Source organism: Bubalus kerabau, chromosome 1 (assembly GCF_029407905.1).
Source record: "Bubalus kerabau isolate K-KA32 ecotype Philippines breed swamp buffalo chromosome 1, PCC_UOA_SB_1v2, whole genome shotgun sequence".
Taxonomy (NCBI): domain Eukaryota; kingdom Metazoa; phylum Chordata; class Mammalia; order Artiodactyla; family Bovidae; genus Bubalus; species Bubalus kerabau.
Window position 1 is genome coordinate 5116877 of NC_073624.1, and position 15247 is coordinate 5132123.

The following is a 15247-nucleotide window of genomic DNA, read 5'->3' on the forward strand; positions in this document are numbered from 1 at the left end:
CCTGGCAATTAGTCCTCTTGCTGGTCTGACTCCTCTGCTTTTACCTGAAGCCTTTATTATTACTGAGTTCAGCCTTCTGGAAGTGTTCATTGTTATTCAAATTGCCAGGTGCTTGTCTTATTGCCCCAGTACCTTTGCAGAGGCCAGCTGGAGACCTTCCTCATCCCCACCCAGGTCCCAGGCCTCACCTCTCTCTCCAGACCTGCTTCCCAGCCCAGCCTCCCCCTACCCAGCCCGTCCGGGAGGGGTGACCATGCAGCCCAGCGGATGGCAGCGCAAGCTGGACTCCTGGCTCCAAAAAGAGCTCCATAGGTGACTCTGGGCAAATCGCGATACCTCCCTTTGCCTCGGTTTCCTCATCTGTAAATGGAGGAAGTAAAAATCCCACTTTCTAGGGCTGTTGGGAAAGCAAAGTGAGATGAGGCCGAGGAGAAATCCCCCATCACAGCAGCCCTGACGCTGGCCTTGCCTGGAATTAAGAAGGATCTTGTCTGCACCCCCGAGTCCTGGGGTCACCTGAGCTGATCCTAGACTCACGCCGCCTGGAAGATCCCATGTCACCCGCTGTGACCCTCTGCTTGGCTTCTGCTAAGGCAGCTCCCGTTCCTGGAGTGCCCTCCCCGACTTCCCACAATGAGTTTTCCCCTGAGTCCCCGCCCCCATCCAGGCCTCGCCCCCAGGCTCTCAGCCCTGACTTGACGTGGATCTGTTGCTTTTGTTCTGGGGGTCCCAGTGCGGCTCCCTGCTGGCTCTGAGTCCTGGGGGGCTGAGCCCATGCCCGGCAGGTCTGTACCCTGGCACCCAGCCCAGGCCTGGCAGAAGATGCCACCAGCAGGGGCTGCCGGACGCCATCGTCCTGCTTTGGTCTCCCTTGCGTGGGAAGCCTTGTTTCTGAACCAGTTCCCGAATGATGGACAAGTCTTTGATCCTAACCTTCGACTGTACCCACACTGCTGCAGTAAATGAGCTAATAAGAATTTTGCCCTTGTGGGTGTGTTTGTTGGATGATGGTTAAGTGGAATTACTGGGTCAGAGGGCGTGTGCATCTGTGACTTTGGTATGTGCCAAGCTGCCTTCCAGACGTGAACTGATGCGCTTCCCACCAGCGCAGAAGGCAGAGGCTCCCCGCCCCCCCAAACCAGCACACACGTGGTGCTCTCTCAACCTTTCTGACCTTTGCGGGACTTGCCTGAGTGGAGGAATGTGGAAGTTTCCTCTGGTCTATGCTCTGGAATGCTTTCCCATTATGGCTTTCATTGGCATGTCTCTCATTTAAACTTTGGTTTTGCGATTGGACAGTTTCTTTCTTCTTGGCAATTGGATTGTTTAGATTCTCTCTTCTGAGATTCTTTGGGTAATTTCTATTTTCTTGGAAATTCACCCATCTCATCAGAGTTTTCTGACTTCGTTGGACAGAGTTGAGGGGGTGGGCCCCCTCTTTCTTCTGTTATTTGTCTGCCCCTCCATCTTTATGGAGTGCCTGCTCTGTACCAAGTGTCGTTGTTGGTCCTGGGGGTACGGCAGGGCGCCAGAACCACTGAAAAGTCCTACTTATATGAAGCCTAAAGACTATTTAAAATGCATCCATAAAATACACGGAGTGTCAGATGGCGATAAGTGCTAGGGATAAAAATCCCATGAGAGCAGGGAGAGAGTGGATCATGGAGTCCAGCTTTTGATGGGTGGTCAGAGAGGGTCTCAGTAATGGGCAACTTGAAGGACATAAGGGAATATTGTTGTTCAGTCGCTAAGTTGCGTCCGACTCTTTGTGACCCCATGGACTGCAGCACGCCAGGCCTCCCCGTCCATCACCAACTCCCGGAGTAGACTGAAACTCATGTCCATGGGGTCGGTGATGCCATCCAGCCATCTCCTCCTCTGCTGCCCCTTCTCCTTTTGCTCGCCATCTTTCCCAGCATCAGGGTCTTTTCCAGTGAGTCAGTTCTTAGCATCAGGTGGCCAGAGTACTGGAGCTTCAGCGACAGTCCTTCCAATGAATATTCAGGATTGATTTCCCTTACGATTGACTGGTTTGATCTCCTTGCAGTTCAAGGGACTCTCAAGAGTCTTTTCCAGCACCGCAGTTTGAAAGCATCAACAGCCACGTGTTTATCTGGGAGAAGAGATGGCAGTAAGCTGGTGCAGGCGCTAAATTGGTCTAAGTTCTTGGAGAAACGCAACGAACAGGATAGATATAGACAGAGTGAAGATGCAGATGCAGGTTTCTATATATAAATCTAGATATAGATAGATATCTCTATATAAACAGATATCTCTATAATATAGATAAAATGTATAAGATCTACATAGAGATATATATAAAGAGATTTACTCTAAGGAATTGGCTTCTGCAGATTTGGAGATGCAAAAGTTCCAAGATCTGTAGGTGGCAAGCTGGAGACCCAGCAGAGCTGATGGCCTGGTGTGGTCCAAGTCTGCAAGGCCTGAGAACCACAAGACCCAATGGTGCAAACGCCAGTCCCAAGTTTGATGGCAGGAAAAGACTGATGATCAGCTCAAAAACGGGCAGGCAGAGAGGGAACCCTCCCTTTCCCTGGCTGTTCCTTGACCTTCAGTGGATTGGAAGAGGCTTATCTGCCTTGGGGAGGGTGATCCACTTGACTCAGTCTACGGATTCAAAGGGGAAGTTCATCCAGAAACACCTTCACAGATACACACAGAGCCATGTTTGATCAAATATCTGGGCACCACCCCTGTGGCCCAGTCAGTTCAGTTCAGTTCAGTCACTCAGTTGTGTCCGACTCTTGGCGACCCCATGAACTACAGCAGGCCAGGCATCCCTGTCCATCACCAACTCCCAGAGTTTACCCAAACTCACGTCCATTGAGTTGGTGATGGCATCCAACCATCTCATTCTCTGCCCTCCCCTTCTCCTGCCCTCGATCTTTCCCAGCATCAGGGTCTTTTCCAATGAGTCAGCTCTTCACATCAGGTGGCCAAAGTATTAGAGTTTCAGCTTCAACATCAGTCCTTCCAATGAACACCCAGGACTGATCTCCTTTAGGATGGACTGGTTGGATCTCCTTGCAGTCCAAGGGACTCTCAAGAGTCTTCTCCAACAACACAGTTCAAAAGCATCAATTCTTTGGCGCTCAGCTTTCTATATAGTCCAACTCTCACATCCATATGTGACTACGGGAAAAACCATAGCCTTGACAAGACAGAACTTTGTTGACAAAGTAATGTCTCTGCTTTTTAATATGCTGTCTAGGTTGGTCATAACTTTCCTTCCAAGGAGTAAGCATCTTTTAATTTCATGGCTGCAGTCACCATCTGCAGTGATTTTGGAGCCCCCCCTCTCCCCCACCAAAATAAAGTCAGCCACTGTTCCCACTGTTTCCCCATCTATTTGCCATGAAGTGATGGGATGGCCTAGTCAAAGCTATGGTTTTTCCAGTAGTCATATATGGATGTGAGAGTTGGACCATAAAGAAGGCTGAGCACTGAAGAACTGATACTTTCGAACTGTGGCTGGAGAAGACTCTTCAGAGTCCGGTGGACAGCAAGGAGTTCAAGCCAGTCAGTCCTAAAGAAAATCAACCCTGAAAATTCACTGGAAAGACTGATTCTGAAACTGAAGCTCCAATACTTTGGCCACCTGATGAAAAGAGCCAACTCATTGGAAAAGACCCTGATGCTGGTAAAGATTGAGGGCAGGAGGAGAGAGGACGACAGAGGATGAGACAGTTGGATGGCATCACCAACTCGATGCACATGAATTTGAGCAAGCTCTGGGAGATGGGAAAAGATAGGGAAGCCTGACTTGTTGCCGTCCATGGGGTCCCAAGGAGTCAGACCCAACTGAGCAACTGAACAACAGCAACAGCCCCCACGGCACAGTCAGGCTGACACGTAGAATGAGCCATCGAGACTGCAGCAGAGTGAACAGAAGAGGGAAGATGAGGGGTGCGACCAGAGAGGACAGCGTGGAAAGTCTTTGGCTTCTACTCTGAGTGAGATGGGAGCCAGTGAGAGTTTTGAGCGGAGGAGTGACATGACCCGACATACCGTGGATTTTCACTGGACCCCTCTGGCTGCTGTATGGAGAAAAGACAGAAGGGCTGGGCTAGTGAGGAGGCCACAGCAGGAGCGATGCCGGAGGCAGGAAGGGCGGGGTTGATGGCCACACCTGCAGGCTTTACTGATGGGCTGGTGGTGGACGTGAGAGAGCAAGAGGGGCCAACGTGCTCTGGGACTTATTGTTGGTTTGCAATTGTTTTGTTTCTGCCCATTCTTTTTTGTGTAATTATGGCAAAGCACATAACAAAATTTACCATTTTAACCACTGTACTTTTCACAGGCATTGAGTGCATTCACATTGTTGTACAACCTTCACAACCATCCATCTCTAAAATTTTTAGTCATCTACCCATCCTACTATAGGAAACCTTTCCGAATCATCCTACCTTCAGTGACTTTTGTTTGTAATCCAGTCTCAGTCTTTTTTTCGTAGCAAGTGTGTATGGCTCATTAACATTTACTAATATGGCAGCTACATTTAGTCTTAGTTCTGGCATCATAGTTTATGGTATGCTTTCTGCTTTTATAGCTTTTGTGGGGGTTGTCAGTTTTCACCATATGCTCTCTGTTTTCTTTGTTTTATTTTTTGTGTATATGTCTTCTGACAATTTGGAAGGCTGTGTTTTTCATCCCATAGTTATCTTCATAATTATACTGTCATATGACACCTTTAATCCTCTGTTTCTTTAGACAATGTTTATTTTCTCCCTACTATGAGTGATGCCCAAATTAGAATAGTTCTACTTTCCCCTCTCCTTCTCCCTCTTCCATCAAATGATTTTAGCTGATTATATTAGTTTTTCCATTTGCCTTTGTACCTCTAATATTATTTCCATCTCTAAACGATTTTCTGGACTTCTAGCTATAAACACAGAAGACAGTTTACATACATTACCTCCCTCCTCTGACCTCCACCTCCCTCCTATAGTTTATATCAGTTTTCTGTTATCTCTTTTGTTCTTTTTTTATAACAATCACAATACATTAGTTTCAGACATGGTCCTACAGCTAAACAGACTGTCCTTGCCAGTACTCTTGCCAGAGTTACTCCACTTGCCAGAGTTACTCTTCAGTCGCTCAGTCATGTCCAGCTCTTTTCAACCCCATGCACAGCATCACGCAAGACTTCCCTGTCCTTCGTTATCTCTTGGAGCTTGCTCAAACTCATGTCGATCGAGTCGGTGGTACCATCCAACCATCTCATCCTCTGTCGCTCCCTTCTCCTTCTACCCTCAATCTTTCCCAGCATCAGGGGCTCTTTGCATCTGGTGGCCAAAGTATTGGAGCTTCAGTTTCAGCATCAGTCCTTCCAATGAATATTCCATGCTGATTCCCTTTAGGATTGACTGATTTGATCTCCTTGCAGTCCAAGGGACTCTCAAGAGTCTTCTCCAACACTACAGTTCAAAAGCATTGATTCTTCAGTGCTCAGCCTTCTTTATGGTCCACTCTCACATCAGGCTTCCCTGATGGCTCAGATGGTAAAGCATCTACCTGCAATGTGGGAGACCCAGGTTTGATTCCTGGGTTGGCAAGATCCCCTGGAGAAGGAAATGGCAACCCACTCCAGTACTCTTACCTGGAAAATCCCACGGACAGAGGAGCCTGGTGGGTTACAGTCCACGGGGTCAAAAAGAGTCAGACATGACTGAGCGACTTCACTTTCTTTCTCACATCCTTACGTGACCACTGGAAAAACCATAGCTTTGACTATATGGACCTTTGTTGGCAAAGTGATGTCTCTGCTTTTTAACATGCTGTCTAGGTTGGGCGTAGCTTTTCCTGCAAGGAGCGAGCATCTTTTAATTGTGTGGCTGCTGTCAACGTCCACAATGATTGTGAAGCCCAAGAAAATAAAGTCTGCCACTGTTTCCATTGTTTCCCCATCTATTTGCCATGAAGTGATGGGACAGGATGCCATGATCTTAATTTTTTGAATGTGGAGTTTTAAGCCAGCTTTTTCACTCTCCTCTTTCACCTTTATTAAGAGGCTCTTTAGTTTCTCTTTACTTTCTGTCATTAGGGTGGTGTCATCTGCATATCTGAGGTTATTGATATTTCTCCCAGCAATCTTGATTCCAGTTTAAGCTCCATCCAGCCCGGCATTTCGCATGATGTACTCTGCATCGAAGTTATCTAAGCAGGGTGACAACATACAGCCTTAACGTACTCCCTTTACAATTTTGAACCAGTTTGTTGTTCCATTTTCAGTTCTAACTGTTGCTTCTTGACCTGCATACAGGTTTCTCAGGAGGCAAGTAAGGTGGTCTGGTATTCCCATATTTTTAAGGATTTTCCACAGATTGTTGTGATCCACATAGTCAAAGGCTTTCACGTAGTCAATGAAGCAGATGTTTTTCTGGAATTCCCTTGCTTTTTCTATGATCCAACGGATGTTGGTAATTTGATCTTTGGTTCCTCTGCCTTTTCTAAACCCAGATTGTACATCTGGAAGTTCTTGGTTCACATACTATCGAAGCCTAGCTTGAAGGATTTTGAGCGTTATCTTGCTAGCATGTGAAATCCTATGAGTATCCTTTATTAATTTATGCAAGAAGGGCTCATGTGAGCTACAATTTAAAAAATGTGTTTTAAACGTTTTTCTGCTGACTTTATATTTAAAATCTGATTCATCTGGGCCTTAAATTCTTTCTTCACTCATTCATTCAACAAAGTGTGCCAGTTACTGTTCCAGACCCTGGCAAAACAAAAATGAACATAACACACCAATGCCATGACCCTCATGTAGCTTATTATCTAGTTAGGAGAGACAAATGATAAGCTAGGCCAGTAAGTAAAATATTTGGTGTGCTGGATTGAGATAAATCTAGGGAGAAAGATAAAGCAGGTGATGGGGGACCTGGCTCAGTTTTGTGAAGTAGAAGAGACAACTCCACAGACTTTCTTGCCTGGAGCCCCATAATACATACTGGGGTGTTGGCTCTGCCCTTCAGAGCATCACTCACTCTGGAAACATGGGCTTTACTGGCTCAGTCAGAGCCCTTCCATCAATTCCACACCCTTGACCCTGGAACACACACTAGAGCTTGACTGAAAATGGTTTATCTGTTGTTCAGTTGCTAAGTTATATCTGACACTTTGTGACCCTATGAGCTGCATCTCGCTGGGCTTCCCTGTCCTTCAGTATCTCCTGGATTTTGCTCAAACTCATGTCTATTGAGTTGATGATGCTATCTAACCATCTCATCCTCTGTCGCCCTCCTCTCCACCTGCTCTCAACCTTCCCCAGCACTGGGGTCTTTTCCAGTGAGTCAGCTCTTCACATTAAGTGGCCAAAATAATCGAGCTTCAGCTTCTTCCAATGAATTTCAGGGTTGATTTCCTTTAGGAATGACTGTTTCGACCTCCTTGCTGGCCAATCAGATGCACGTAGCAGAAACCCGGCTACAGTGGTGTGGAGGCAGACGTTCTGGGGCTGTCACCAGAGCCAGGTTTCCTCCGGCTCCCTTCCCGCTCCGCCCACAGCGGTGAAGGTCTGCCGTTTTCGTGCTCTTTCTCTGGATCCACGTTCCCTTCCCAGGAGACTTCAGCTTACATGGCATTGGCCAGAGTGGGTCACGTGGCCACCCTTGTCTGCAAGGGAGTATGGGAAGCTGAATATTTGTGACTGGGTCATTGCTCCTATAAATGGATATAAGACCGGGGGTTTACTGTGTCTGCTGCAGATGGAGTTTGTGTTTCTTTTCCTCATTATCCTTATTTGGAGGTGACCTCCAGGAGAGAAAGGACAATGGCAACTCAACTCTGCCAATCATGGGCTGATGTTTACTCTCCTGATCTTCTCCCAATGATCTGTTGACCCATCCAGGTGCCAGCATTGTTCTGGTTTCCTCTCCATGGCTTTGTATGATAACGGTCATATTCAGTGATGTGACTCCAAGATTCATAATGTTTTCTTTTATTTTTATTATGGATGTCATCGGCATCTGTTCTTAATATCTTCTATTTGTTATAACAAGGGTGAGCATATGGTTTAATATCCAAAGTAGAGTACTTTGCAGGGTAAAAGGGGAACAGTATTGAAAATTTTAAGTATTAACTGGGACTGCCTTTAGCCAAGACATTATAATAACCCTGGTCATCACTGAGGCAGAAAAACGCTGTTGGGTTTTGTAAGTTGATCTGATGTCTTACAGATTGAAAGTTGTATCTTTATATCTGCACCCTGTGTTCTAATAATTAGCTTTTTGATTCTCTTGGGTTTTCTATGTACATGATCTGCCAATAATGGTAATTAGGGTTTTTCTGTTTCGTTGCCGACTCTTTATGCTTTTTTCTTATCTTATTGCTTGGGCCAGAGGCTTCCCTGGTGATTCAGATGGTAAAGAGTCTGCCTGCAGTGCGGGAGACCCGGGTTCGATTACTGGATGGGGAAGATGCCCTGGAGAAGGAAATTGCAACCTACTCCAGTATCCTTGCCAGGAAAATTCCATGGATGGAGGAGCCTGGCAGGCTACAGTCCATGGGGTCACAAAGAGTTGGACACAACTGAGTGACTTCACTCAGTCAGAGGCAGTAGTGCTGAATGGAACCATAGCGATGGCAGACCTGCTTTTCTTGCTTCCAGCCTTAAAGTCAAACAATTCTGTGTCTAGGAGACAAAGATGGCATGTGTGCAGAGAAAAACCTGGCTTTTCCTGTCACTGAGGCCAGACAGAAATGTCCCCATGGAGGAGACACCATGTGATACTTTGTTCCCTTCTGCTTTCCTAGAAAACCCTTTTGCCGTGCCTCAGGATGGGGGAGGTGAGACCCAAAGCACCTGGCTCAGCCTCCGAGAAGAACAACTTCAAGACGCCAGGGAGAGCCAAGACGGCTGTGGCGGTGCTGGAGGAGAAAATGCTACCTGTGCCCGAACCCCCTTCCTTGGACTTCTAAGACTAGAAGCAAGCAGTGGTGGGGGCCAGGGAGCAGGAAGGGGCTTCTGAGCCACCCGTCTGCGAGCAGTAGTCCTACTTTGGGCTGGTGGCTTCTGAGAGGTGGCACCACCGTGGACTCAGGATGACCGACACGGCTGCTCAGGCCAAGTCAAGCAGAAGGATTCAGGCCTGTGCATCCTATCCATGGCTCCCTTGCCCCTGCTCCCTCCAGTCGTGGCCCGTGGGCCTATCCATGTCAGAATTTTGAATGTGAGTGTGCGTGAGTGTGTGTGCGTGTGTATGATTAGGGGTGTCTTTTTGTTTGATTGGTTTTATTGGGGTCCCCCAAGTTCTCTGATGGGCCCCACTTGTGGTGGGGGTCCCGGCCAGCTCTTGCTGGCAGCTGTGAGCCAGATGGAGTTGGCAAGCATGGGGTACAGCCCCACTGTGCCTCCGGGGGTGCTTGGGATGTGGAAATGCCGGTGGGGATGCGTTCTTATGGAATTTTTTTCCCGTAATGACAGTGATAATGAGAGACACATCTCAGGCCATCTATGGGCCAGGCAGTAGACTGACTGTCTTCACACACACCCACTCTCATCACTTGGGAAGTGAGTAGGATGAACTCCCTGCAGAAATGGCCTGGGTCTCACAGCCAGGAGGAGACCAGTTCTTGGCTTGACCTCAGAGGTCTAAGAACCCAAAGGCAAATCTCCCCAGCCCAGGGTACCCACAGGTACAGTCCCTGGAGCATCTCCCCAGTGGCTTCTCAGTGGATGGGCCATTGTCCCAAGCTTTCCACCACTGCTGCCCCAGGACCCTCTTACAGCATATTCTGTTTAAGCACCTACTTATATCAGGCTTGCTGGGCAGTGATCTGGAAAGGAGCTGAGTCAGACAGGCCTCCTCCTTGCCCCCAGAGGGAAGAAACAGACACACAAATCTTTGCTGGACAGAGTGATGAGCACTATGGAAACCCAGAAGGGAAGGTTCTAGAAGCCCTTCCCACTTAAGGCGAGACTTCCATGCAAACCTGGATGTTCATAGTATCTGTCCACTGAGCTCACCACCACCGCCATCCACCCCACTGCCCCAGGGCGCACACATGGAAGGGCATGATCTGGGAAATGATCACATAAATCCCTGAAGGCCAAACTGGCAATGTAGACACCCTCATTCCGCTGGTGTTAGTGATGCCAGAATCTCCCCCAGCACCCAGCTGGGTGGGTCCCTGTTCCTCTGCTCAAGTACCTTTACTCAGCTAGACCCAGTGTCTCCAACGGACCCTCCATCCGTCACACGTGGCAGAGAGCAGACAGACCTGTGGTACTGGTCAGCTGGGGGAGAGGACAGGGGAGAAATAAGCAGTGAATAGGAAGGTAGTAACAGCAGTGAGCCCTAAGCCAAGAATTCAGTCAAAATGGGGTATGTGAGGGTTAAGTTTGGCTAGTCTGGGAAGGCCTTTCTGGGCAAGTTAAGCCCAGACCTGAATGGTCAGCAAGAGCCAGCCGTGGACATTGAAGATAGAAGAGATTTCCAGGCAGAGGGAACAGCTAGTGCAAAGACCCCGAGGCAGCAACCGGCTTGATGATCTCAAGGAACCAAGACAAAGTCAGGCTGGCACAGATGCAGAAGAAAGGTGGGAAGAGAGGCAAGTGAGAGCCCAGACACTGTGGTTCACTGAGACACCTGAGGCGGGACAGACATAACACCCACCCTCTGATAAAGCAGAAGGACATTTCAAGGGCATCAAGCATTCTGCATCCAGCTTGGCTCATCAACCCCATAGAGAAGGGACTCTTCCCATTTCATGGACTAAGATACTGAGACTCAGATGGGTCAAGTGACTTGCCCAAGGTCACAAGGGCAAGCTGAGAAAGACCCAGACCTATAGCTTGAGTCTCTCCTCCTCCAGACAGTGCTGCCAGAACCCAGGGGCACAGTTTGGCGGAGGCCAAGCTGGAGAACCTCTGCCTGGCTCTTGCTTAGGGATCAGCGCTGCTTCCTTCACCCTGGATGCTGAGTCATCCCCGGACCTGCCCCGGGGACTTGTCCAAGTGGGGCAGCTGTTGCCATGGAGGGTTGCTCAGCAGCCATTCGGCACAGCTGGATCAGCCCACACCGGCATCCCATGCAGAGAAACCACAGCCGGGGGGAGGGGGTTGGGCACGGGCCCAGACTGACATCAGCTCTGTAGGGAGATCAGGGTGGCCTCAGGAAGTCCTGTGCCTCCTCTACTGTCCGTTGCCCCATCTCTAAAAGGAAGGGGTTGGACCAGGTGTTTAAGGGGCTTGCATCTCCAGCTTCCTGAGGTTCCGGGTGGAGCTCATGCAGCTGTTCACATGGAGACACTTCCTCTGCCTAGAGGGAGCTGGTGGCCCTGCCTCCCTGCCACGAACACCGGGCCCAGGGTCACTGTCACAGAGGCCAGCAAGGGCTGCGGCCCCCTGATTTGTGCCACTCAGCTTGAGAACTTGCAGGACGCTGCTCCTGGCCCCACAGAGGTCTCTCCAGGAGGGACTGATGACCCCTTGGGTGTTTACGGTCGCAGCCGGTAAGGGATCAGAATGCTCTGCTGTAAACAGGGGGCCCCTCACCATGTAGCTCAGCAGCCATCACAGACAGCAAAGCAGCGGGCAGCCTGGGATGCAGGGGCAGAGCCTGGGGACCCACAGCCCTGCCCCGTCCCCACTGGGTAGTCTTGGGCAAGTCACCTCACCTCTCTGAGGTTCGCCTGTCCAGTGTGTGGGGTGGGGGCCGTGGCTGGAGTGATTGAGGGGTGGGGGCCATGTGGGTGGTGTGAATGCCCATCTGAAAGTCAGGCATGCCGTTCAGTCCCTCCTGATGTCCACAGGTCCTCAAAGCCCCCAGGGGATGGGCCACCCTGGCAAAAACCTGTCCCATCCTACCATGGCAGATAGATGTGCCAGTGAGTAGAGCGCCCCTGAGAAGAAGATGCTCAGGGTAGCAACAGGTTCAAGTAGAGATTTACAGACTTAGTGTTTTTTAGTGACTCCCAAACCTGTTTTTTCAAGCTGCCTACTTTTACTTTTTACTGTGAGCTTCTGGCTATTACCACGTACTTTGCAAAAATAACAACAACAATAATAATAATACTATGGAAAGAAAAACAAAAAAGAAGAGAAAGAAGATGGCAATATATCCGCTGAGGAATCTGCCCTTAACCCCTTGTATTCGTAAGGACTTTTTCCCACTGGGAACCGTGTGTTATCACAAGCAGTTTTATGCTTTCCTTCTCGTCTGTGTTTAGTGTAATTGTGCGTTTTGGAATCTCTACGCAGAACCAGTACCTGGTAGCACCCATGGGTCTCTCTGCCCTCGCCTGAACCTCGGAGATCCCCCTGCAGCTCAAGGAGCAGCCTGCTATACAGGGCCCGGGACCGCCAGATGCCTGCCCGACATCTGATGCTGCCCGGGACCCATAGGAAACAGTCCTTAACTTAAAACACATACACACACACGTGCACACGCACACACATGCACACACATGAATCTGCAGGTAGAGCCTGTCTCTCTGATGCTTTATAGCGAAATAGCAGGTAGGCAGCTAGTGTTCCTGGGGTGGTGGCATTTCGCTTCTTCATCCAACACCTTCAGGCGAGTTCAGCCCCCAGGCTGGAAAGGACTTGGGGGAATCAGGGAAAACATGACCAGGAGTGGGATTGGCAGTCTTCTTAAGAGAAGCTTCCTGGCTCCCTTGAGGCCATTCCACCGAGATTATGGGTGTGGCTGGACCTGGCACCATCTCCCATGTGCCCAGCAGATGCCCAGACCCCTGCCCACACCAGGCTGGGGTCCCACCACTTGGCTATCTCTCCAGACCACAATCCCTGCGCAAGCCCTGTCTCCTGGCTCCTCTGACATGCCATTTAGTGTGTCTACCAGAGGTCATGCCATGAAAGAAGACAAGCTTCCCAGAGTCTCAGGCTTTTAAAAATTGTTTATTGGTTTATTTTCATTTCTTCAGTTTGGCTGATTGGCCCCCACCAGTAGGAGGAGTCTTGGCCTAGGTGGTCCTGAGAGGTGAATTTGCAGATTCGGCAGTGACCTCAGTTGACCTGACAGCCTCAAGCAGAGATGCTGGCGGTGTTGCTTGTCAGTGTTGAGGGGCAGCCGTGTCATTACACAGACGTCTGGGTGGGCCCCCCTCTCTGCGGCAACTTTGGGGGATCCTTATCTTACTGCTCATCAGTGAGCATCAGATAGCGTCTGCCTGTTCTCAATGGCCTTCTGAAAGGTCAGCGGGGCAGCCGCCCACCCAGTGACTGGACGACACTCTGGTCACTGCCGCCTGCAGCCCCAGAACTCACCACCAGGCTGGGGTGATATCCTGTCCCCTCTGGAAAATCCACACTTCACACCGCGTCACCGTGTGACCGACTCCAAGCTCCCCAGCAACTCCTGAGGGCATAAATGCAGTGGCAGATGGTACTTAAGTGATCGTATGCAGCTCTGGGGCCCATGGCCTGAAAACTCAAAAGTTGAGTTGAGCAGTCAGGTGAGACAGAAGAGTCTAGAAAATCCATTTTGCTCATACATGCATTCATTCATCTGTTCAACAAAAATTTACCCAGCGCCCCTCTGGGAACAGTTCCTGCTGCAGATGGAGAAGGCAGGGGAACCTGCCGTGTCCGAGGGAGAGGCTGGGACCTCCTGTGAAATGACTTGCTGTGCCTGATGGTTAGGAATGCTCAAATCCACAGGGAGAATAAGTGACCTTGGAGGTGACATTGTTCCCCCCGCCCCCAAGCCTCCAGTCCAAGACGCTGCCAGATAGTCGGTGCTAGACAGATGCTTGGTGAGTCAGCGGCTTTGACTGCCGGTTACACTGCACCTAAAACTCCTATCCTCCCATCAAAGCCCTGACCATGTGCCCTTGACGGACTGAAATTCAGGGCTGCTGCAGTGCCCGCCTCCAGGAGGCACCATTTCTATAGACGGCGCTGTGAACAGCCGCCCCTGGGTTGGTGCAGTGAGCTGTCCTGTGAATTGCCCTAAAGTGCTCTCTGAAATGTGCAGGAATCCATTGAAGCCAGCGAACCCCCAAGAGGGTCACCACGCACGTGACCAAAAGTTGCAGATGCCGTGGCCTCTGCGGGCATCCGGCGTGGACGCAACTGGACCCAAACTGGTGACCCTGAGAGAGTCTCTTCTTGGAACCTCACCTCGGGTTCTCACCTTGGTTCCTTCCTGTCTCTCCCCCATCTTCTGGGTTAAAGCTAGTGGGCTATGTCACGGTCAGCTAGCCAGTCAGAGTCTAGGTGATGGGCAGTAACTAAGAGAGGACTGGGAGGGTGAGGGGCCCAGTGCCCCTGACCAGGCGGGACCCCCTTGCCCCCAGCCAGACAAGGGCACAGACAGACTGGTCTCTCTCCTGTAAGCCCCCGTTTCACATGCGCAGGCATGGGGTCTCTCTGAGAGCTGATAACCGGGAAAACCAAAAACCAATAATATTCCTAATAATAATAATATAATGTAATAACAATAATGTGTTTTACACGGACCGCTGTTGCACTGCTTTTGTCTTTATATACAGTAGTTTTTATAAAGATGTCCTTAGGTTTTAATAAAGGAGTGTCACATCAACTCTTCCCTGTCCTGAAATTTGTTTTCATGTTCTACCATGTCCCTGGGGGGCAGCTGCGCTCACATCTGTTGTTGCTCCATCAGGGAGGGTGGACCCCCAGGGCCTGGGGGGTCTCAGCCGAGGAGCTGCCTGGGGTGGCGTTAGGGGCAGCCGGTCACACAGGGTCCCCCCAGAAAGCTTCAGAGGGTCCACAGCCAAAGGCAAGATCGAGAGGGCAGATGATGACCGCCTTGCAGAGGGCAAGAACCAGGTGGGAAAGCAGACAGGGCCGCCCAGGGGGGCACTGGCGGGTGGCGGGTGGGTCAGCAACAGTTGCTGGGGACTCAGCGCTGTCCCCGATGGTGCCCGTGGACGATGCAGGCAGAGGGCGGCTCTGCTGGTCAGCGGGTTTCCGGGCCCCACTTGGAAGACAGCCCCCCAGCAGCAGGGCTGCCCTCAGGCTGGCGGGTCCGCGGTGGAGGACCAGCCTCCGCGCTCCAGCAGGGACAGACACTCTTACTGGGCAAATAGGGTTCTGTGCCTCCAACCCAAGGGGGGCCACGCTGGAGCCTCTTTCCCCCAGTCTTCAACCCCATCATTCCCACCTGGCCCAGATCAGTAGCAGCCCTCTGGCCGGGTCCAGCTCAGCTTGGGAGTTTCGGGCTCAGGTGCTAGTCAAATCCTCCCCGCCAGCCCACCCGACTTGAGCTCCACCCCAAGGTCCAGACTCTCAGCACAC

At 50.4% G+C, this 15247-nt stretch overlaps 1 protein-coding gene across 2 annotated transcripts in view; it reads left to right on the forward strand.

The window, feature by feature from the left end:
- SHISAL1 (shisa like 1) overlaps positions 1–14504 on the forward strand; it is a 79259-nt gene extending 64755 nt beyond the window's left edge. For both annotated transcript variants that reach the window (XM_055565354.1, XM_055565312.1), the window contains exon 5: positions 8776–14504. In XM_055565354.1, coding sequence (XP_055421329.1) covers position 8776 — 1 coding nt within the window. In that variant the 3' untranslated portion in view covers positions 8777–14504. The remainder of the gene's footprint in view (positions 1–8775) is intronic.
- Positions 14505–15247: the final 743 nt, after the last annotated feature.